The 22,297-nt window shown below is 41.9% G+C and overlaps 2 protein-coding genes across 4 annotated transcripts in view; both read left to right on the forward strand.

Moving 5' to 3' along the window:
- Positions 1-513: 513 nt before the first annotated feature.
- pcyox1l (prenylcysteine oxidase 1 like) lies at positions 514-13,789 on the forward strand. 2 transcript variants are annotated; one of them, XR_003929381.1, is made up of 8 exons: positions 514-933; positions 2,756-2,962; positions 5,503-5,677; positions 7,277-7,488; positions 7,830-7,970; positions 9,118-9,529; positions 11,250-12,270; positions 12,302-13,789. XR_003929381.1 is itself a non-coding variant. In XM_030069188.1 (7 exons), the coding sequence occupies exons 1-7, from the start codon at positions 828-830 to the stop codon at positions 11,497-11,499; spliced, it is 1,503 nt and encodes a 500-aa protein (XP_029925048.1). In that variant the 5' UTR covers positions 514-827; the 3' UTR covers positions 11,500-13,789. The 2 variants fall into 2 exon arrangements, 1 of the variants encoding a protein (XP_029925048.1); XM_030069188.1 differs by having other exon boundaries at positions 11,250-13,789.
- A 3,413-nt stretch (positions 13,790-17,202) lies between these two features.
- crebrf (creb3 regulatory factor) overlaps positions 17,203-22,297 on the forward strand; it is a 29,554-nt gene continuing 24,459 nt past the window's right edge. Inside the window, exon 1 of one of the 2 annotated variants that reach the window (XM_030068945.1) lies at positions 17,203-17,298. The gene's annotated coding sequence lies outside the window, so the exon portion shown is untranslated. Of the gene's footprint in view, positions 17,299-17,745; positions 17,871-22,297 lie in introns of those variants that run through there. The other variant, XM_030068944.1, reaches the window with a different exon arrangement.

A 22,297-nucleotide genomic window follows, 5' to 3' on the forward strand; every position in this document is an offset into this window, starting at 1 on the left:
TAAACATTTAACGTAGATTCAAGTGTGTTACAATGGCTCAAAGCATACCTGCATGCATTCACAGTGGGGGAAGTCTGTTGTTTTTGTAATGATTCTGGGTTGATTAAATAAGTGTTGGCTTATTATGTGGGAGGGGACCTCAGACCCTTGTGGTTATGCCAAGCTAACCAGTTCTTGTGAACATCAGTTTTCATGAACTGGAGTCAAAGGATAGGACAAATAGACACATGGACAAAGTAAAAGCATCTTCTCATTCCACTGTCTACTAATTTGGCTTTGACTTGCGGGCCTCCTGCCAGGACTGGTTAAAACGTAAATAGAGCTCTGTCATCTAATACTCATTTCAGCCCATCTACTAGTCATGTACAAAGCCTAAAAAAAGTCATTTGATAATAGCATATATAAAGTACACAAACTTAGTCACTCGCTATCTGCCTTCTCTTACGGCTGTGATTGGTCGAATCAAGCCTGACTTGCAGATCACGTGGTAATGTTGCCGGACATGGACTGCTGACGACCATTCATCACAAACTGATCGGCTGAAGATCTGCATCATCATCATCATCATCATCATCATCATCATCATCATCATCATCATCACCAAAGCAGCCATTTATCACCCCACGTCTTTAACAGCTATACTATACTCGTCTAAAAGCGTCACTTAGTGCAGCAGCGTGGTCCGACAGGTGAACTGCAGGACTGTCCTATCATCGCCATATTTGGGATCAAACAGGAAGAGAGACGGTGGTGATGCGGTGACTGTCGCTGCAGATCCTCCGCCTCGGCTCGTTTCCTCCCCGTCGTCTCTCGTCTCGTCTTCCGCTATGGCCGGCTCTCTGCTCTCGGTGCTGCTGCTGCTGGCTGCCCGGCCGGCCCTCGCAGACCCGGAGGCGGCCGCCCAGCTGGACGGAGCCCCGCCGTCCAAAATAGGCAAGTGATGCCGCTTGGCGACGGTGGAGAGCTTAATGCTAACCAGTGCGGTGGAGTGACAAGCTAGCTTGAATAAGAAAGACCGTGCTTTATGCCTTTTGTTGACTCACTGGGACTGAGTTATAATGGGTAGAAATTAAAATCGATATATATTTCGTTTACTGAAGAAAAAAAAAAAAAATCAATGACACCATATAAGGTTTGCAAGTGTACCCCAAATGTCCCAATGAATGAGAGTCTTACTCTCTACACGGTCCTTCTTTGTTTTGAAACATACCAAGGGTTTGAATATGTTACTTATATTTATATATAAAATGTATTTTATGTCCTAATTGGAATTTGTCAAGCATCCAATGTAGCCTCCCTGCAGGATGGAAAGATAAAACTGGCACTAAGCATCAGTGCAGCCACGAAGAAAGTCTCATTTGCTTGTGAATGGGTGGATGTGAGTGTCACAGGGGCGTAGCTAGGAAACACAGGGCCTTTTATGCACATATGAGGTGGCTCTGACCCCCCTCCAGCCTCCTCTGATCCCCACACCATTACTGTTGAATAGGGGTGGGGGGGAAATTGATTCATGTAAGTATCACATATCACATCTTTTTTTTTTTTTTTTTTTTTTAAGTCACTGAATTGAATTTAGAAAATCTGGCATGGCCATTTTCAGAGGGGGCCCTTGACCTCTGACCTCGTGATATCTGAATGAAAATGGGCTCTATGGGCACCCACGAGCCTCCCCTTTGCCCACCTTATGTTAATCCCATGCAGTTTGGGGCCAAAAACATGCACTTTTTTGCATGCAGTATAAATGTGTTATGTTGGCCTATACTAAAATGGTATATTTTTGTATACTGGAGCCTAAACTGTCTTGGAGTTGCATAAATTGGGTCTGACTGGAAAGTGAGACTCTTGTGGATTCAGTGAGCCTAATTTTATTCACGTGTGATGATGTTAGCCCCCGTAGTAGCCATTTCATTATAGTGAGACCATTTTTTAAAAATTTGACGTCAGTATAAACCTATTGTGACCTTTATGATAATCACAGCTTTATGGGACTTTACATCCACAAACTAGAGGATAATTCAAAAATTGCAATAATTGGTAATATCGAATCGCAATACTTAAGAATTGCAAGACATATAGAATCAGCGCCCAAGTATCGTGATGGTATTGAATCGGGAGATAAACATAACTTACCAGCCCTATTGAATAAACATCTGTTTTTGCCCATCCACAACCTGGCCCAGTGTCCACAGATTAATTTACCCATCAGCCATCAAAAAAAAATCCTATCAGGGACCTATCAGGCCCAAACCTGACAGGTCAAATCAGCTGTCAAGTCCCCTGTTAACAGCCCGTTTGAGGAGGATCGTCTCTTTATGCTGCACAGGGGAAAACGAGCAAAATTTAGCACCACAGCTGGTGTATCATATACATTTGTAGTTATGTAGCTCTCAAACAAACCCCTTTTCTAAATCAGAGCAGTGTGAAATTAAAAAAGTCAATATTTATAAATATAGGCTATGCTTGAGCTCCTTCCTTACTATATTCCATCAAATACCTAAGTGTCCATTTTGCGATATTTTTTATGAATGATAACAAAAGTTATTAATTAGTAAACCAAAATGTCTCTGTTCTCCTTTGACTGAAGGACAAGTAACTTTTCTTTCTTTTATTAAATCAATCAATTGCGATATGTTTTGAGAGTTTAGAACGCCCAGTCATGATTATGAATGTGCTTTTTCATATTTTATTTTGAGGCACATGCATGTACACAGTCCTGATGTGGTGATCTCCTCGTGTCCCTTCCTCTCATCTCCAGCGGTGGTGGGCGCGGGGATAGGAGGCACTGCCACTGCCCATTTCCTGCGCCAGCACTTTGGCCCCGAGGTGCAGGTGGACGTGTTTGAGAGGGGCGAGGTTGGAGGCCGCCTCGCCACGGTAACGGTCAATCACCATGACTACGAGTCTGGAGGCTCCATCATTCACTCCCTCAACCTCCACATGCAGGACTTTGTCAAACAGCTAGGTGGGCACACACACACACACACACACACACACACACACACACACACACACACACACACATACACACACAAGCACATTTGGTCTGATATGTGAACTAGAGATTTGAAACACACCATTACTGCATAGAGGAATTGATTTGGTCTTGTGTGCGCACTGCAGTGATGAAGTGGTCAATAAAACACTGGAAAAACAATGGACTTTTATACAGTCTGTGGGCTAAACAATGACCCTGTCAGGTCCACATCATAATGCAAACTACCACCAATATGAACAAAACTGTTACATTGTCAGAAGTGTTAATTTATATTTTTGCCACTACAAAAAAGATACCAACGATTTATATTACTTACTATCAATAATTTGATTGGTTTCTATGACAAAGGTTTATTTAATCCTAAAAGAAGGCTAACTTCTGTTTTTTGTTGAAATTAGTTCCAGGTTGAAATATTTCATCATTTGTGCAATCAAACAATATTGAAGGGGCATTAAGAAATTCCCAGCAGAGTTTCTTATTGTGTTCCACCTATAAAAGCATGTGTGCAAATTAATGCAATCCCAACGGGGATCCGACGTGTCAGGCCAGGTTCGGACAAATATTTTGAAAATTATGTTTGGGTTCGGGACATGTTTCGTCACATCGGCGTTAATTTGGTGAATAATACAGGACTTACTGTCTGTTGGAGTTTATGTGACAATACTGAAGGCAACACGGAGGCTATTTCAGGCAGTAAATGTAACCTAGCGATGGAGGACAATCAAAATCTGGGGCTCGGGTCGGGTTCAGACACATAAAAAGAATATGTGTCAGGTTTGGGTCGGGTTCGGTTACTATGCTCTCAGACTCGGTTGGTGTTCGGACAAAGATATGCAGCCTGATCCGCATTCTAGAGCAGTTAGGTCAACCCATAGAAATTAAATGGATCCCAGTCAATTTCCCATTACAGTTTGTGAAAATACAGAAGGTAAAATATTTATGAGTTTGTCAAATTTCCCATCACCTTCCAGAGTAAAAATGGACTGGAATAAACTAAAACTGCACCCTCTGGATGATTTATTTTCTTTTTAACTGAAAGGCATTGAGTCAAATTTCATCCATAAATGAACCATACAGTGTGATATATGTTTAAGTATTCTGATGGAGAATCTGCCTACATCCAAAAATCCCATTATGTTCCATTCATATCTGGTAGAAGTAGCTTTGTTAGCTAGAAAGAAAAATGTAAATATGACATCTGAGTAAGAGATTATAAGAAATGATGAGCAAACTTAGGCTAGCGTGGCAGTTTAGCCCAGAAAAAGCAAACTTTGATTCCTCAGACAGTATATTACACTACTTGTTTTATTTTTGTTTCATTTTCTTCAAATCTAATTCGGACCAAATGGATTTTGAAAAATTTTGAAAATAAAATGATCAACAGATGTGGCACAAAACGAGGGATCTGAGTCCATTTGCAACAGACCTTCACAAAAATGAGGCTCTTGCACTGTGCAAGCCGCTTCGCTCCAGGCAATGTTTAATCCTTTCAGCACACCCAATGACGCCGCATTAGCTTGTTAACAAGGACATACTGTATCTGAGGTTAAATAGTGGCGGTAGCTAGATCAAACTAGCCAGACCTTCTCAACATTTTGTTATTTGTTCTGTTTTAATTTATTTAGCCTATGCGGTGACCTTGGGTGTCCAGAAAGGTGCCTGTAAAAATACAATTATCATCATTATTATTATTATTATTATTATTATTATTATTATTATTATTACCATCATCATTATCACACCAGGTAGTTCATCTGAAGGTGAACTTTTTTTTTTTTTTTTTTTTTTTTTTTTACAGCATTTATTATAGGTTCCATTCTATTTAGGTGTAACAGAGCCACAGCACTGGTGTTGTTCATGCTGGATCGCTGGAAAGGCTGTGCTACACGTAAATGGAGCAGAACCTTCGTTAATGTCATTAATAACACCTGTTTACACCTCGTTTTGTGTTAGAATGGCTGCTGTGAAAATGTCCTGTTTGGCCAACCAAATGCTCTGCTGAGGTGGACTCTGTATGCTTTAATTTGATTGTAATGGACCTCATGAAAATCAGTATCTGTACAGCTACATGTAGGCCTCCGTTACGGTCAGATGTCCATGTTCACAAATTTGAACTTGCATGCACCACAGCAAGCCCAAATGTTAATGTATATCATGCTGCTAAGTATGTCTGAGGCCGAATACTGTGTGATGGTATGTGATGCAGTGTCTTTGAGCCAAAAATAAAGTATCTTTTATCTTAGCCAGCAAAAAATCTCTCCTGAACGCTGCTTAAGTTTGTTTCCGTCTAAATCAGAAAGCACTTATGAGTTGATTGACTCATCTGCTGCCATGAGAGGGTAATAAAGTGTTGGTGATTGCTGGATAAGATGATTCATGATGTATCAGTAGGCTACTGTGTGTGTGTGTGTGTGTGTGCTGAAGAGTCTAATAATAATGAATAGATAATCCCTTTTCCTGTGTATGTGTGTGTCCTGTGGGCGCTCCTTTGTTGCCCCCTCCTCAAGGTTTGAAGTACCGTCGCAGCGTGGCGGGTAAGACGGCGGTTTTTAACGGCAAGGAGGTGATTCTGGAGGAGACCGACTGGTACCTGCTGGACCTTTTCCGGCTGTGGTGGCGCTATGGCATCAGCTTCATACGCCTGCAGATGTGGGTGGAGGAGATCATGGAGAAATTCATGAGGTAAGGTGGAGATACTGAGCATGTCTGGCCTGGCCACTTAACAAGGCATGTCTGGGGCCTCCTGCACAGTGCATCTAGCACTTGGTCCATGCTTTTTACTGTGTATGGCTGCATACATTTGGTTCTTTGAGTATTTGCATATCTTGGCATTCATGCTTCTTGGGCTTTCAGGATGACCTTTAGTGGTGCTGCAAGAAAATGCAGCTCTCCACATCCCCTAACAAGAAAATACATAACATCAGAATTGTGGTTTCCAATTTCTGTTTGTCCAGCCGGTCCTGGATGGCGGTACATCTACTGAACACACTCAGCTCTGGCACAGTGTGCATATTCCTTTGGCCGCTATTCTGTCATCTTGACCATATTTCCGCCTATAGGATGAATCAGTCATGGATGTGTTCTGTCTGTCTGTCTTTAAACCAAAAACAATTTGGCTATCTATCTGTTCTCTCTGTCTTTTTAAGCCATGCACGCAAAATAAGCCTCTTTGCTGTATTGATAAACTATGACACACCTGCAGAAAAATATGCATTAACCTTTCACAACTTGAGGTGCAAGGGACATCAATGGAAGAAAACGGTGCATGCTGTATGTGCTTCAGTAAATTTGTGTATTTATTTAGTTATCAATTTGTATTAATCATACCCACTTAATAATAGTGAACAAAGCTTCTGCCATTTTGAAGCCAAGAGGCTGTGTTTACAGCTGCTGCTGTCATACTGATGACACCGATATCGATGGTGAGCACAATTTGAAAGAACCTTGTTTAATATCATCATAATGGCATACTTTTTTTTTTTTAATCGCTATAAGAGAACACACTACAACAAGTGAAATTAGCTACTGAGACCATAACGTCTTGTGGAAACAATTCAGTGACTTCAAATTTTTTAGTGAGAAGCTGGGTTGTGGCTGCATTGATGTGCAGGCAGGATGGGAGGGTTTTGGAGTTGTTCTGGAGTCGGCCACTAGATGGTGCTAAAGGAACCACCTCTGATGCCACTTTTTGCATTGGCTTCGAAATTCACCCGGAGTTGTGGCCGCTCGGCACCAATGAGCAACACAAGTTCAGTCAGCAAGCTCTCGCAGGTGATTGGACTAGCTCAGCGGCACACATTTCTAAGCGATCCAATCAGCATGCTCACACCACAATGCCAAGCCTTTAAACAACGTGTACTTGCTCACTGATTAGCTCGCTGTTCCCTGCTTTGGTTCACCCAGGCCCTCTGCAGCTCCACCGCCCTACATCTGCTGTTGTATACAGGATGGGGGTCATGATTCCCAGACTGAACTCTAATGCATTTGCAGCAGCAAGCCATCAAAGCAGATCTATTCATCCAAACCGCATATAGTGCAATGTCATAGTCATTAATAGACATATTAATATGGATACAAGAGTTCTCCTGTCTGAACTAGTGCCACTGAACGTTTTGTTGTTTTGGGCAAGCTGCCATCATCGCTATTTCAAAGTATTTACACTCTCTTTTAATCAATGTTGGCAAATAGAACTCCTTTTAATCGATGGTGTGTGTGTGTGTTGGTGTGTGTGTGTGTGTGTGTGTGTGTGTGTGCGTGTGTGTGTGTGTTCTGTGTGTGTAGGATTTATAAGTACCAGGCCCACGGCTATGCCTTCAGCTCAGTGGAGGAGCTACTCGGCTCACTGGGTGGGAGTGGCTTCATCAACATGACCCGGCGACCGCTCTCCGATTCGCTGCTGGAGCTGGGTGTGTCGCAGCGCTTCATCGATGAGGTCATCGCGCCCATCATGAGGGTCAACTATGGACAGAACGTCAGCATCCCTGCCTTCGTAGGTCAGAAGGGAGAGAAGGGAAGGGAGGGAGGGAGGGAGGAGAGTAGAAAGGAAAGGCCGAGGTGCTGAAATGAGGGCCAAATACGAAGTGAACATCAGCGTCCCCGTCGATGTAGGTCAGGACAAAGGAAAGAAAGAACGGCGAAGAGTCAGAGAAAAGAGATTTGGGTGAAGAGGAAGGGAGGAGCTGTGAGTCAAGAATAGGAGAGAGGAAAGTAAGGTGAGAAGAGGGGACGGCCTTTGGGAGCGAACAGGAAAGTGTGTGGGCAGCTGATAATTGGTTTATAGCACTTGGCATTCTATGTGTGTGTGTGTGTGTGTGTTTGTGTGTGTGTGTTTCAGGCGCTGTGTCTTTAGCGGGTGCCCAGACCAACCTGTGGGCGGTGGAAGGAGGCAACAAGCTGGTGTGTTCTGGTCTGCTGAAGTTAGCAAACGCTAACCTGCTGCAAGCACAAGTCAACACCATCTCCCCAGTCTACTCCGGTACTTGGATCTCATAAAATTGACTTTGTCGTCCCTGATGTTTAATTCATGTTCATGTTCTGGTTGCCGGTTTGCCCAGAGAGGACAAGTGAAGTGAAGACAAGGGGGGGGTAAAGAAATTAAAAAGGAACTAAACCCAAAACAAAATCCATGTGAAGCCTGACCTTTAATGGTGACAAGTAGGGTGTCTGCTCATTGGTGGCAGGTGATGCGACCACCTGTTGCTCTCTGTGGGTGGTGAAATCACCTCCCATCAAAGTGTTTTGGTAGTTTAGTCACTCTTTAAGGAGGGAGGAATAACTTAGCTAATAGAGGTTAATGCAAACTGATAACATGTTTGCTTTTCAGGTAACACTACAAAAAAATCCACAACAAAATGCTTGACAGCTGCTTACTTCGCATTTCTAGGACAGGCTTGTTATTTGCCGGTGACCTGGTCTCAGTCTTGCGAATAAGAGATCAAATGTAGACATCATGTTGAAATTCCAGTCAAGCCACAATGGATTACAAGTAGATAAGGTTGGAGGAAGAGGAGGTGCAATAAATCAAGTAAATCTCAACATCATCAGTCATCACTAAATAACTCCTTGACTGCATTAAACAACAGAGACTGGAGATATTTAATAGAATATGAGAATCCATGGCTATTTTTTTTTTTTTTTTGAGTGTTTCAATGAAAGAGCCCACTGTTTACCAGATAGACAGTTTACATCTGTATCTACACTGAGAAAACTCTTCTTTGGCTTTCCCACAGTCATTTGCAAGTTGTCATCTATGTGTTCACACGGTTTGGATTGTTATTGTATTTTTTTTTTTTTTTTTTTTTTTTTTTTGTCTTGTCCTGTCAGAGCAGTGCATGCTTTTCATGCCAAAGTGCCAGCATTTGCCCGCACATCTTTGACAGATCTGCTGGGCACATCCGCATTACATCCCATGTGGCTCAGCTCACTAGCTTTCACACTCAGACATGATGGTACATAGCAGTGGACTGATGTGGATGAATTTGAGACATTATGTAGGACTGGATACGCTGTGAAACTTGAATCACGTACAGATATACCTTTATTTCATGTTTCTTTTTTGATGTGTTAGTCTGTTCGTTGGCGTTTCTTTAGTGTATTTATGTCCTCTCATGTTTACCCCACAGGGGAGGTGCTCCAGTACCAGCTGAGCTTCAGCACAGTGACAGGGACGGGGTCGGAGCTGTATGACATTGTGGTGTTGGCGACGCCGCTGCAGGCCAGTGTCGGCTCTGGAGTGAGGTTTCAGGGCTTCACACCTCCCCTCGACACGCTCCCCGGAAACTACCACCGTACTGTAGCCACCGTTGTCCATGGCTACCTCAACACCTCGTACTTTGGCTTCGCGGATCCCCGCTTGTTCCCCTTCGCCAGTGTCCTGACGACCGACACGCCCGATCTTTTCTTCAACAGCGCCGCCAGCGTCTGTCCCGTCAACATCTCGGCCGGCTTCCGACGCAAACAGCCGCAGGAGGCCGGCGTCTACAAGGTGTTCTCGCCGCAGCCGCTGGACAAGACTCAGCTTAAGATGCTTTTCAGGTCAGCGTCACCGACACTGCAAGACTGTCTCTGCTGCGCTTCCTCCTCACTTCTTCCTCACTCTGTCTGTTTTCTGTCATCCTGTCTTTGTGTTTCTCCACTTTCCGTTCTGCAAAATGCAAAGTTCTGTTCTTTTGTCTCTGGTCAGCATAACAAGATTTTTCTTCTAGTTTGTGGAAGCTCAGTTTTAACATGATGAGGACGATGTGTGCTTAAAGGAGAGGTTAAGTATTTATCAACCCAGGCTATATAAAATGTTGATATCTTCCATTTATAACTTTACATAGCACATTCTCGCTGCTAGCTTTCGTGCCAGAAACGTAGCACTCTGTTTCACCTTCTTGCTAACCTTCAGCACAGTCCAACTTGGGAAGTTGTTTTGGGCCTCAAAAACCATTGTCTTATTGAAAAAAGGAAAGTCCAAGCACCATCAAATACTTCTTTTTTTGGGATTGTTTTGAAGGCTTGCAGTAGTTGAGGTTGTGCTATGTATGGTTCTAAATTATGGGAATCAAGATTTACTACACCAAACCTATCTTTTGACCTATTTTTTATTCGCTATGTTGTCATCTACAGTGTACTGTATATGTTATCCTTTGCTGCTGTAGTCACCCATCGGCCCCTCAGGGATCAATAAACCTCATTTTATCTTGGTTGCGTCACAACTTTGCCATATCAAAGGGGCATTTTGTGAAGATGAAAAATCTATGACAAGGCTTAATGTGGCCTGTAATTAACTTAAATAATAATGTCAGTTTGTCATAACAGAGACAAGTGAACTGGTCGATTGCAGCAGTGATCTAACAGAATCATCTTGTGAAGACATGAAAATATACGATGATGCAAAAGACTGTAACAATAATAGTAATACTGCTTAGTCAACTGCTTTTAATGGCTTGAGAACCAGAGTTGTCAAGGCACTGGTGGTGTGTGTGTGTGTGTGTGTGTGTGTGTGTGTGTGTTACAAAACAAAGTATGGGAAATCAAGTATTGAAAGCCAGAAATCTCATCTCCTGCACACACACCATCGTACTGGTACTGATCAACAACACTGTCAGTTCTGCACAGATGTATCATGGTCAGTCTGGACTATGCAGTAAAATCTTGACTTGTTGCACCTTTCATGCACAAGCGGCAGATGTTTAATATTAATAATCAAATGAAAGTGACACAGCAACAGTCCGACTTCATGAATGGATACCAAGATTAGATACCAAGTCAACACTAAAACAATGAAAACAAGAACAACACCAGTATCGACTTTTTATTCTAAGGTAGCCTTGGTCTGTATGTTTAAAAACCTAAAACACTTAAAGTTGAAGTCATGCTTACAGGACTGTAACTATAAAAACACTTAATCATACCATTGTATTTGTTATTACAGCAGTACATTTCATACAGCTCCTCCTCTTAATTAGTCTTATAATTAGTATTTTGTTGGGCTGGTTTATTTTCTATTTGAAGGCTACAGGCCAGTGTCGCTCTTATTGCAATTTAGCCTTGAAACATATCAAGTTTCTGTTTACTTGTGGAATGTTAATCGCAAGTTTTTCAGTAAAGGAGTGTGTGCTGCGTTGGATTTCAGTTATTGAGTGTATTGAGTCTGGTATCAAGAATTGTAGAATTTCTCTGGTATTTGTATCAGCGACAGATAGAAAATTGTGGTGTTGTGACTTTGCTCAGTGCCTCAGTGGAATAATAAGGCTCTCTCTGCTTGCAGGTCTTACTACTCAGTGCAGGTGACAGAGTGGCAGGCCTACCCTCAATACGGCAGCAGCCAGGGACTGCCGCCAGTGGAGCTCCACTCCAACCTCTACTACCTCAACGGCATCGAGTGGGCCGGCAGCGCTATGGAGATGAGCTCGGTGGCTGCCAAGAACATCGCCCTGCTGGCCTACCACCGCTGGAACAGGCAGACGGACATGGTGGACCAGAAGGACCTGATGCACAGGATCAAGACCGAGCTATGATTGGCCAGTGTAAGCGCTTGATGCCACTTTGTGAAATGCAAAGACTCGTCCCTGCTGCCGGCATCTCCAGTGTTTTGTCAGCAGCACCGTCTGCCTCTTGCCGCAAATTATCTCCTGGTTTGCTATTTAATGCAGTCACAACAGGAACAACGTTTTCTTTGTTGCCTTGGGTTATCCCAGATTAGGAAATGAGATTGAACAGGCAACATAAAAGAGCACACACACGCCTGCACCAACAGCATTTCCAGACTGTATTTAGGTAGTGTGTTAAAGTGTGTCGCATAAACTTGATGCATAGAATCAAATGTGAATAACTGTAACGGAGCCATTACCTGCTGCAGGCTTATCCTAAATGAACTCAAACACTGGCAAAGAGAAACACCAGGGGCCTCGTCTACAGTATCAGATGTGAAACTCTGCCATCACACCACTAAACCACATCCCTGCGTAGCTGTTCAGTGGCCACTTTGAACTCGCTGCCTGCTTAGCTGTAGTACTGTACACACCAGTGACGCTGCAGATAGGTGGGATGTTGAGACTGATTTCTTGAGTTACTGGCGGTGTGAACGCACACATCAGCTGTGATGCAGGATCACTGGTACCTGTCTGTCTTTTTATTGTCCTCTAGAAGCAGTTGAACGCACTCCTATCTGTTGCCTTAGTAATAAAATCCTGGTTCTTTGTCGAAGTCAAACACCCACTTGGACAGTGACGTATGAAATCCCGATTCCGTGGCTGCTTTTTGTCTGTCACATAAAAAAATTGTGAGATGTAAGACAGGTCAGTGTAGTTTCAAATCTAGCTCTACCTTTTGAAACATAACCAGCACTCTCAGTCTTATAATCTTGATACAGTTAAGAGCTTGTGCGCAGGGTTGTTTAATCCCTGACCACCACCTAACAGCAGCTATAAACTCAACAAATGGGACCAGATGCACCTGATGCAGAGGACCATGTCCGCCTGTGTGTCTGTCTACACGAATCGTATTGATATGTTGTCGCCTTAAAGATCTTTAAAAAGAGCTCCACCTCTGTAAATGTAAGGATCTGTAACAGTGGAATTCCCAAAGGTAATCTCATTAAAGGTAATCTCTGTTGGATTTTTTTTTTTTTTAATTAATAAAAATCATTATGCAACGAGTTCTGATAGTTGCCATGGGTGCTCTGTTCTATAGCCCCTGTAACTTGGGATTAGAAGATTTTATTATTTCCCCTTCCTGCTGCTTTTTGTTGCATAACCTAGCGGAAAGAATTTTTCGGGGAGTTGAGCCAGCGAGCTTCCACATCAGATCAAATAAAAGCAGAGAGCAGATCTTTGAATCTGCTGCTGTGGAAGCTGGTGGCACATTTGAGCAGAGAAAACTTTTTAATGAGAGGATCCTACATACATTTTCAAATGTATCCTATTGAAGGTTCAGAAACAAAGTGTTCAGATATTCCTTTTTTTTTTTTTTTTCAAACAGTAGTATAATCATGGATAAACACAGGAACATGCACTGTATAGTTTTTAAAATCTATTCTAACCAGGATAATCAATCATCTTCACTTATTATGATACTATGAGAAACTTATAACTTAATCATCTTGTCAAATTCTGATGAAAATGTGACCAAGGCCTTTAAGTCACTCTCTATGTGATCTAGTGATCTTCTAAGCCTTTTTATGTTATTTATTTTATCATGTTAATTTCCTTTATTATTGATTTTGGTCCCTATGTTCACATAAATGATAGAGGACACTAAACCTATTGCATAAAATTGTGTTTGGGCATAGTGCTTTTATGTTTGAGAGATCTGAAATACTCCATTTTATTGTTGTCAAATGAAAATCTTGTAACTCCAGTTTGGGTGATTTTTGTGTTTTAACTAATGAAGGATTACACGACCCCTTGGTTTGAAGAAACCCTTTCCCTTTCAAAACTTAATCAGATAATCTCACATATGTATATGCTCAAGCTAAAACCAAACTGTTTATTTTCTCTGTCTTTGAGAGGTGACATTTTGGAGGTACAAGGTTTTTACCCAGCAGCAACAACTGGTTTCAATGCATGTAGAATGCATGTATGATATGCTGTAAAATATACCTAAAATATACCTATGCTTGTAGATTACTTATTAACCAAACACCAGCGCTGGGATGAATCTGGTGGATATTTCACAAAGCAGGACTACAATTAGACAGTAAACCTGAAACTGATGTTTTGATATTAACTTTATGAAATGAAGATGAATGAAACTGTACAGTCACATCATCTCTCCTGTGAATTTGTAATAAATGCACTTTTTTTCTCCTGTTAAAGAGGCCTAGCTATTTTACCAGGCCTGCTCCACCTCAGTCTGCACCTCCGCCCTCAACTTCTACAACCATTTTTGTTTTTTTGAGAGGCTGATTTGCAAAAAACAGATAGCTCCAGTTGTATTAATCTCTATAAACCATGCTTTTTTGAGATAATATAAATCATATCATAATAGCAGGCTCATAATAAAATCATAATTGTAGGCTAATGCATAGGCGATAATGACTTTTGTGACAATAGTTTGGATTTGTAAAGTATGTCATGTGAAGTATTAGCCAAATTAAAACAGTCGATTCATTTCTTGTTTTATTTTCAATACTGGCATTTGTCTGTTTTTGCAAGTAAAACTGTTTTAGCCCCAGGATAAATTGCGAAACAAGTTTTCTGTTAGCAGCACCGATAATCCACAGCATTTCTTCCTCCCTGTCTAAATTTTCCTGCTCGCTGAACTGTTGTTTGTGTGTAGTGCACCAGGCATACAGCGCCTTGCCAAGCTACTGATTTCCTGTAACAACTAACCACTGTTGCTCTGCAAAATGTTTACTTTCTGCTGTTTACAGCATGCACCCGAGGTATTTTATTTGCCCAGTTAAGGGAATATGCAGTTTGTTTTTTTTTTATTATGAACGACACTGATCATTCTTTTTGGTGACTGAATGAAATGACTGAATTGTTTGCCATGAATTTGGCTCCGTTGTTTTCTTTTCAACACGCCCACTTGGTGTGACCTCATTAGCTGTCAACTTCTGACTTTAGCACCCCCCAACCCTCCTCCGCTGACTGTGTATTCACCCCTGACCAAACCTTCAACTGTTAAATTGCTTCTTTTTGCTGCTGTGTAGGCAATTGAAGCAAGGTTTCGAAACGACTTCAACAGGAAGAAATGTTACAGGTTACAAGAAGAATAAATGTTACAAGTAATGTGTCACTAATAATGCACTGAGTGTTGGAGGGTGACTGCTCTGGGCTCCAGTGAGGAAACAAGCATCAAAAGCTACAAATGCCATTCCACTATGATACACGTTTTCAACACATTGTCACTCCAGTGGTCACTTTACCTGTTTTTAGAGATGAATAAATCCGATTCCTACAATTTACTTGACAACAACGTGTAGCCTTGCTGTTGTTATTCTGCTCTGTGATGGCACCTTGATGGAGAAAGTTCCTGAGAGTGGAGATTGATTTAGTCAAATGAATGGGTTTTTGGAGCCTTTGTACCCTTTTCACTGCAGTGCTAACACTTGTGAACCTGCTGAAGTGGCCCTATCCCCAGGAAATCAGCTCTCACTGTATCCACTAAATCACAAAGCCATTCATTTTCAAGGGTGGCAGTTATAGAGCTGTGAGATTTGATGATAAAAAGCCATTATCCAACAAAAGGTGCAGCTCATACCGATGTGCGCCAAAATTCGAACTATAAAATGAAAATAGTCACTTCGCCTACAACAAGGCCTATCATCATCATCATCATCATCATCATCATCATCATCGCAGTAGCTGTAGTGAGGCTGCAGCACCGTCTGGCTGTATGATTACAATCACAATATTGAAGGTTTTGTATGGAAAAGTTACAATTGATATTTTGGTTTAAAATGGAAGTTACATAACATTCGAAAGCTCTTGCTGAGTTCTTAATGATGGTCAAAACACAACATTAAAATTGGGAAAAAAATTAAAAGAGAAAATCAAAAGACTCAAGTTGTCCAAAGACTCAAACCCTTGATTATATATAGTTAAAAAAAAAAAAAAAAAAACCCAATGTAGATGTTTATAGAACATCAGTTTACTGAGTCTTAATCTCTTTAAGATTAGGAATTGAATAAAAAAAAAGCTGCAATCAGGTTTTCTTTTTCTCTGCTATACAATGAGGAAAATGTCATGTATGCCTTTCCTGTTACGTCATGCAATGTCATTTTAAGCTTTTGCTGTAATCCCTCAGCATTATTAATGAACTATCATCTGCTCACGAGCCTCACATAGTCAGAAGTATTTCTCCAAGGCTCTGTGCTGGTTTTTAAGACACTAAACTGGTTAGTATCTCTGTAGACATCAGAGAGCCTGAGGGAGCATGCTCCAAGTCCCTGTTTGAGATCATCAGATGCTGGTTTGCTTGTCATCCCTGCTGTAGAACAAAACAAAAGGGGAAAGGCTTTTTGTTTGAATGCGCCAAGAGATTCGGAGGACCCCCGCTCTACAGTTTTATTTTGTTTTTTCACAATGGCTTAAAAATGTTTTGAAGTTGATATTCTCATGGAATTTGAAATATTATTTGTGTGTGTGTATAATCTTACATATAACGTATATATTTATGTTATATAAAATCATACATATATATAATCTTACATGTTCAAATCTTCTTTAACATCTGTTCTGTTTTGTCCATAAAAAATGACACTGAATTGAAAAATACAGAATGCATTATATGGAATTCCCCAGAAGTCCTGCATCCCCTACATACACACACACACACCTCTCTCTCTCCCTCTCTCTCTCTCTCTCTCTGTTCCCTCCCAACCCCCTCTATCTTATGCTGTGCCATCCTGGCCTGCCTGACAGAGCTCCCTGCGGGCCGTTTGATGTGTGTATGATCTATTTACCCAAAGACTTAGATCAACACAGAGGAAGCCTGCAGGCCTGGTGTGTTCCTGCTGATGCTTCAGCTGATCCGCTGCACTTCAGCTACAACACTAGATAGATAGATAGATAGATAGATAGATAGATAGATAGATAGATAGATAGATAGATAGATAGACAGGCAGACAGACTTTAAACCACTGTTTTTTGCTTTTCGCCTCCTATGATCATTTTGTTTCACGCTGTGCTGCTCAGCTCATTTGGCCGCAGGATGGAAGCTGTAGGTTACAGAAGGTTTCTGAAAGTTGCCCTGTGTCCCGTGATGCTGTTTTGTTCACTGGGTCTGCTGTGGCTATTTAGGAAACTTGTTGTGAGGGGACTGGCTGAGACAAAACAAAGCTCCTTTCACATCCAGCACTGTGCTGGGTTCAACTCTTTCTTCTGAGTAATTCTGAAAGAGAAAGCAAAATCATGTTTGAGGATTCTCTCTCTCTCTCTCTCTCTCTCTCTCTCTCTCTCTCTCTCTCTCTCTCTCTCTCTCTCTCTCTCTCTCTCTCGTGTGTGTCTGTGTGTCTGTGTGTGTGTGTTTGACTCACAGCTTTGTCTCACATCTCCCAGCATGGCAAACTATAATCCTTATCTTCGCACCATGTTGTAACACTTGGTAATCGTTATGATGGGAATCTTAGTCCCCTCTACCAGTGAACTGGGGGGCGGGGGTTGTGCCTGGAACAGCTGCCACGCCCACTACAGCGGAGTAATATCCATGGAGAATTTTATCATGTTGGATTGATCATACAAACCATTTGGAGTCGCTTTCAGTTTCTCTTTTCAGCTATTCACAATCAGTTCACGTGTTAAGACGTGGAGTTTTGTATCATCACTCAGAAAATTTTTCCTGCCTGGTTCATAGCAATTGCAGATAAACAGGTATGTAACTTAAATGATTAAGGTAAAGGCTGGTTAACGCGTTTATTGGGGGTTAAATTATATCATACCTAGATTATGTTACTAAAAGTAGGCACATAATAATATTCCGAGTGATACTCATTGACCAGCACGGCAATAGTATAGAGATACTATGACTGTACTACTCGAGATAAGGTCATAATAAATTCACTAGTGAGTATCAAGACAAATAAATGCCTATAAGAATAAGACATCAGTGTTATATGTTAGGACACCATAGGAGATGGTATTTTTAATATTGTGCACAAGACGTACACACTGCTCCTTGTAGTAAAAACATGTATAGTAATTCTGGGGTAGAAATGTTCTCGAAATGTTTTGCGCGACTCCCGAGGCCCTTTCGCTATTGGCCCGCGGCGCGCCACGTGACGCAGCAGTCACGCGCTTTCCAGGAACCCGTCAGGAAGAAGAAAAACAAAACAAACCCGAGAGCTCAACGCGTGGACTCCATTGATAATGGCCTTATTATCGTCAACATAGGAACCGATACGAGACCCAACACGAAGCGAGACGTTTACGTGGGTGTCCTGAAAGTGAGTAAAGACTGTTATATATCCGTTTTGGAAAACTTTGCTGAGCGCTGGCTGAGTGTTTGGCCGCGGCGGTGTGCTGGAGGCTGCTGGTGGGTTAGCTTGCGAGCTAACGCTAGGTCGGCTGTTGTATCAGGCTTGCTGGGATGAAGGGGGGCGGACGGAGGCCATACTGTGAGCTGTGGGCGAAAAGGAAGCAAGAGTCAGTTCCGCATTAAAAACCCTGGCTAGACACAGAAAACACAATTATTGTGTCGCTCTCTGCACACAGCGGTTCGTTAAGTTACTGCAGGAACTGTTTACGCACAGAAATGCACGGTTACGAGCGGACTTGGGTAAATTTCATTAAATGTCAGCCAGCTCCGAAACATTTTCAAAATATCGCTGGTTCCGATAGTGGTGTCCTGGCAGGTAGTTTGTTCGGTCCACTTCAACAGGGTGATCATGATAACAGGTCTGACTTTGGGGTCCAGGCGTTTTTAAACGTGCACTTATGTAAGCAGATCGCCTCTGTCAATGGCGTTTGCACACCAAGTTCAGTGTCCACAAACACGCTGTGGTCACTAAATATCACCACAAAAAACTGCTATTACTCCATAAAAACTACGATGGTGCCACTAATAGGTCTGGTGGCACCAATCATTCGGTGTTAGGAGGGTGTTTTCTGCAGGAAAAACATTACTGGGTCAGTGCATTGCTGAGCACTTGGAGCTAGCCTGAGCAGCACGGTACACGCCCCCCAACACAACATCCACTGCCTGCTGGAGAGACTCGGCCGAGCGAGAAATTTCCATGTGGCTGAAAGTGGATAATAAAAGATGAATCAGACTGCTTTACCTACGCGATGCCCGATGCATATGTGTTAGGTAACAGTTTGTGTTAACCACAGTTTGGTGTGGATTTTAAACTTAATAGCTGTGTAGTTTATCATTGTACTTGGGAGGCGGATATTGGATTGGCTCTTTCTTCTTCGGTAAATACTAATAAGATCTCGCGGATCGTCACCTAATCGTCGTTTGTTAAAACACGTTTGTGCGCTAGGTGGTGGATTTGTTTTAAATCTCGTTAAAATAGCTATCTAGGCCATGGGCACAGGCCTTCAAATTGTTTATCTTCTGCCTCAACCTAGATTGAAACGGGCTGTTTATTATGTAGCAACTCCGGGATTGACAGCCGTGGCAGCCACTCGCGCGTGTCCGGAGGCGGGTCTTCAGCGGCGTGCGCCCAATAGGACGAGGGAATTACGTGGGTGTTGGCGCAAGAGGGTTAGGTTGAGCGGTTTTGTTTTGTTTTGCTCGGGGTCTATGATAAGTGCTGAGATTGACGAGAGGCTAGTGACATTTATCGCGTTTTTTGTCGTTTGTTGGGGTTTGTTTGTAGCCTGTCAGATTGTGGTGATCGCTGTTCTGGAGCAGGTTGTCTGTGCTCCTGCACTGGGTTTGAGAAACCATAAAAAATCCAGTTGAAATCGATGCAGAGATGAGCCTTTTCACGTTCATGTCAGGGCCCACGGTTACCATATGTTTAATATTTTCTCCCATTATTTCCTACATTTGTGTACATCGTTTGTATATCTCCTCTTGTCAAGTTGGCCTGCCTTGTTTATGTATTGTTTGGGAAACTGCAAAGCCCAGTGTGCTTTCATCAGCAGCTGCAGTGTCATGGAGAGGTGTCTGTATTAGGGCTGGTCATATATTCCCTTTGGGTTTACAACAGTGAGGGACAAACACATTATCCAAGCCAGAAAGCCTCTATGTTGACACAACACATCTGTCAAAACATTCATCAAATTCGTGATCGCTTTTATATATTTTGTTTGCAAATGTTTATTTGATCTCTGTCAAATGTTGTGGACATGGTGCCCGTTTATGCTCAAAATAATCCTCCAGTGACCGCAGACTACTTGTCACAGAGTTATGTTGTGCCAGAACTTGTTGTCTGTACTGATGGATGCTGCGGTGCTTAATCACTGTCACCTATATTTAATGGATGTTGCCTGAATGCCAGAACAAATGGATACTCATGACTCTGAGCGGTGAAATTTGATTAAGTGATGACCCAAAATGTTTGCAAGTAAGATAACACAATAAGAAACCCATCACATTATTTGTATTTTTTATCTTTCAATGCTGCTCCCATAATATGTAGACATAAAGGTCTGTGAAAGTAACCCCGACTATCATGTGGCAGCCGTCATGAATTTGGCGGCTAAGATGTGAATACAAGCATCATACTTGATCATACAGTGTTTTTTTGCTCATGATGCATGATGGCGTCCCAGGTGGCTCGCAAGCTGTACATCATGTACTTAGACTAACTCAGTGTTCAAACCCAGTCAGTGATCTGTGTGTTGTTTATCATTTCTTCTCTCCCTCATGTTTCCTGTCACTTGCTCTCTAAATTTTTTAAGCAAGACTGAAGCTTCCTGCCTGTTGTCTCTAGAAGGATCAGGATTAAATCTCTGCTCAGCTGGTTATTGACTGGTATCAGTAGATATTCATTCCAGATAAGACACTGGTGGTTGACCTACTTGGAGCCCATCCAAGATTGTGAAGCAGAGAATGTCAGCTGTTTGCATCACAACAGAGCTATGAGATGAGATCAGCACAAACACAAGCAAACACTTTTTTTTTTTTTTGTCCAGATCTGAAGCAGCTTGGATCTTGTTTTGCTTTGGAAAGTATGGAACAGGATTTTCATTATTTTCCAGATCTGATTATCCCTGGAAATTCTGATTATGAAAGTATAGGCAAATTATTTTTTCACAACTTGAGTTTTAATTAAGCCGTAGTGTTAGTATTACCAAAACAAACCCCATTTTCACATCTTGTGCTGGAAAAGTAACAGTGATCGGTCATCAAGGACGATACGATCCACTGCAGCCTTGGGCTCCCACAAACTTTTATTTGAGCGGAAGCGAAGAGGGCGGAGCTGTTGTGTGAGTCCATTTTGAGCCTACCGTGCACAGCTACGCGCACCAACCTGACACTGTCACAACAGGAAACTGTAAGTTTGTTGTGACAGAGCCGCTGTTGTGATCTTCAGTGTAGAAGACTGTGGTCGAGGGGAAGCTAAATCAAACAGAAGGGCAGTTTGTAAATTGTGTAAGAAGACATGTGATATATCAAACCTGTGAGATGCAGCAATCAAGAGCCATATGGCCATACTACCTAATATCATTGCAATCAAGAGGTAATCAAATTATAGAGAGTGAGGGTAATGTTTCACTGCCTGGGCACTGCAGGCAAAAACAGTCCTGGGCTCAGGTTCAAGTAAAACTTCTAACTCATATGCACTTTTGAAGTTTAAACACAGTGCTACTTGGAATAATTCTGTCCTGTTGAGCCACGTGAGCCTTTAAAGATTTACTGTAGATACGATTTTGCAGCATATACTTTTCATAAGAACGTTTGATAACCATAGTTTTAGAAGGGAACTAAATCCTTTTTACAAACTAAAGTTTGTAAAAATTAGGTGTGGAAAAGTCTGTACACATACATATACATATACATGGATCGATGTGGATTTTTTTTTTCAGTGTTTTAAGATGCACAGCGACTGCAGCATGAACATGACAGAACAGTTGCCGTTAAAATATTTAAAGGCAGGAAACAAATATGGCTCATAGGAATTCAAATGTACGCCTGTGCAAATTAAGTTGAAAACTGTAATATCAGTAACCATTAATACATCACGAAGTAGCTCATTTTATCAGTATTTGGATATTTTGTCCCACCCCTAGTCTGCACCTTTTTTTTGTTGTTGTTTTTTTTTTTTAAATATCTGGAAGATATGATTTGTAGGTGAGGGCATCTCTGTAACTCCACAATACTTCATTTATGATGGTATACGGTCACATTTAACGTTCATCAGAAAATAGCAGCTGCTGCGATTTGGATATTGCATTTACCCATACTTCAGTATGAATTAGATTAATTGTGCAACACTAGCCTTAATGCTGCGTTCTGTGATAGCACAGAGCTTGGATTACTGTTTGTTTTACTGTGCAGTACAGGACTTATGTTTCCTAATTTATCTGCTGCTACAAGTAAAACCAGGCACAGCTGCCCAGGAAGGAAGTACAGCGGGGTTATGATGATTAGAATCTGTATTTCAGATGCTGTTTCCAAATATCTTGGTGGTCATCAAGCGGTTTTGTGTGTGTGTGTGCGTGTGCGTGTAAGTGTCCATGCGTAAAGTATATGCGTGTGCATGCACTTGAGCGCTTGCACATGCATTTGTGTTTTGTAGAGATGTTGCTCTTGTAATTGCAGTTGCATGTAAAGTGTGCAGTGCCCTGTTTTGCGTGACTTCCTGTCTACGTGTGTGTGTGTGTGTGTGTGTGAAGGGGGACAGCTCAGAGGTGACAAGAAGTTCATTTGAGTCAGTCAGCACCCAGCAAGAGGAAATTATCATCATCCTCCGCCTCA

The sequence above is a fragment of the Myripristis murdjan genome, chromosome 14 (genome assembly GCF_902150065.1).
Source record: "Myripristis murdjan chromosome 14, fMyrMur1.1, whole genome shotgun sequence".
Lineage (NCBI taxonomy): Eukaryota > Metazoa > Chordata > Actinopteri > Holocentriformes > Holocentridae > Myripristis > Myripristis murdjan.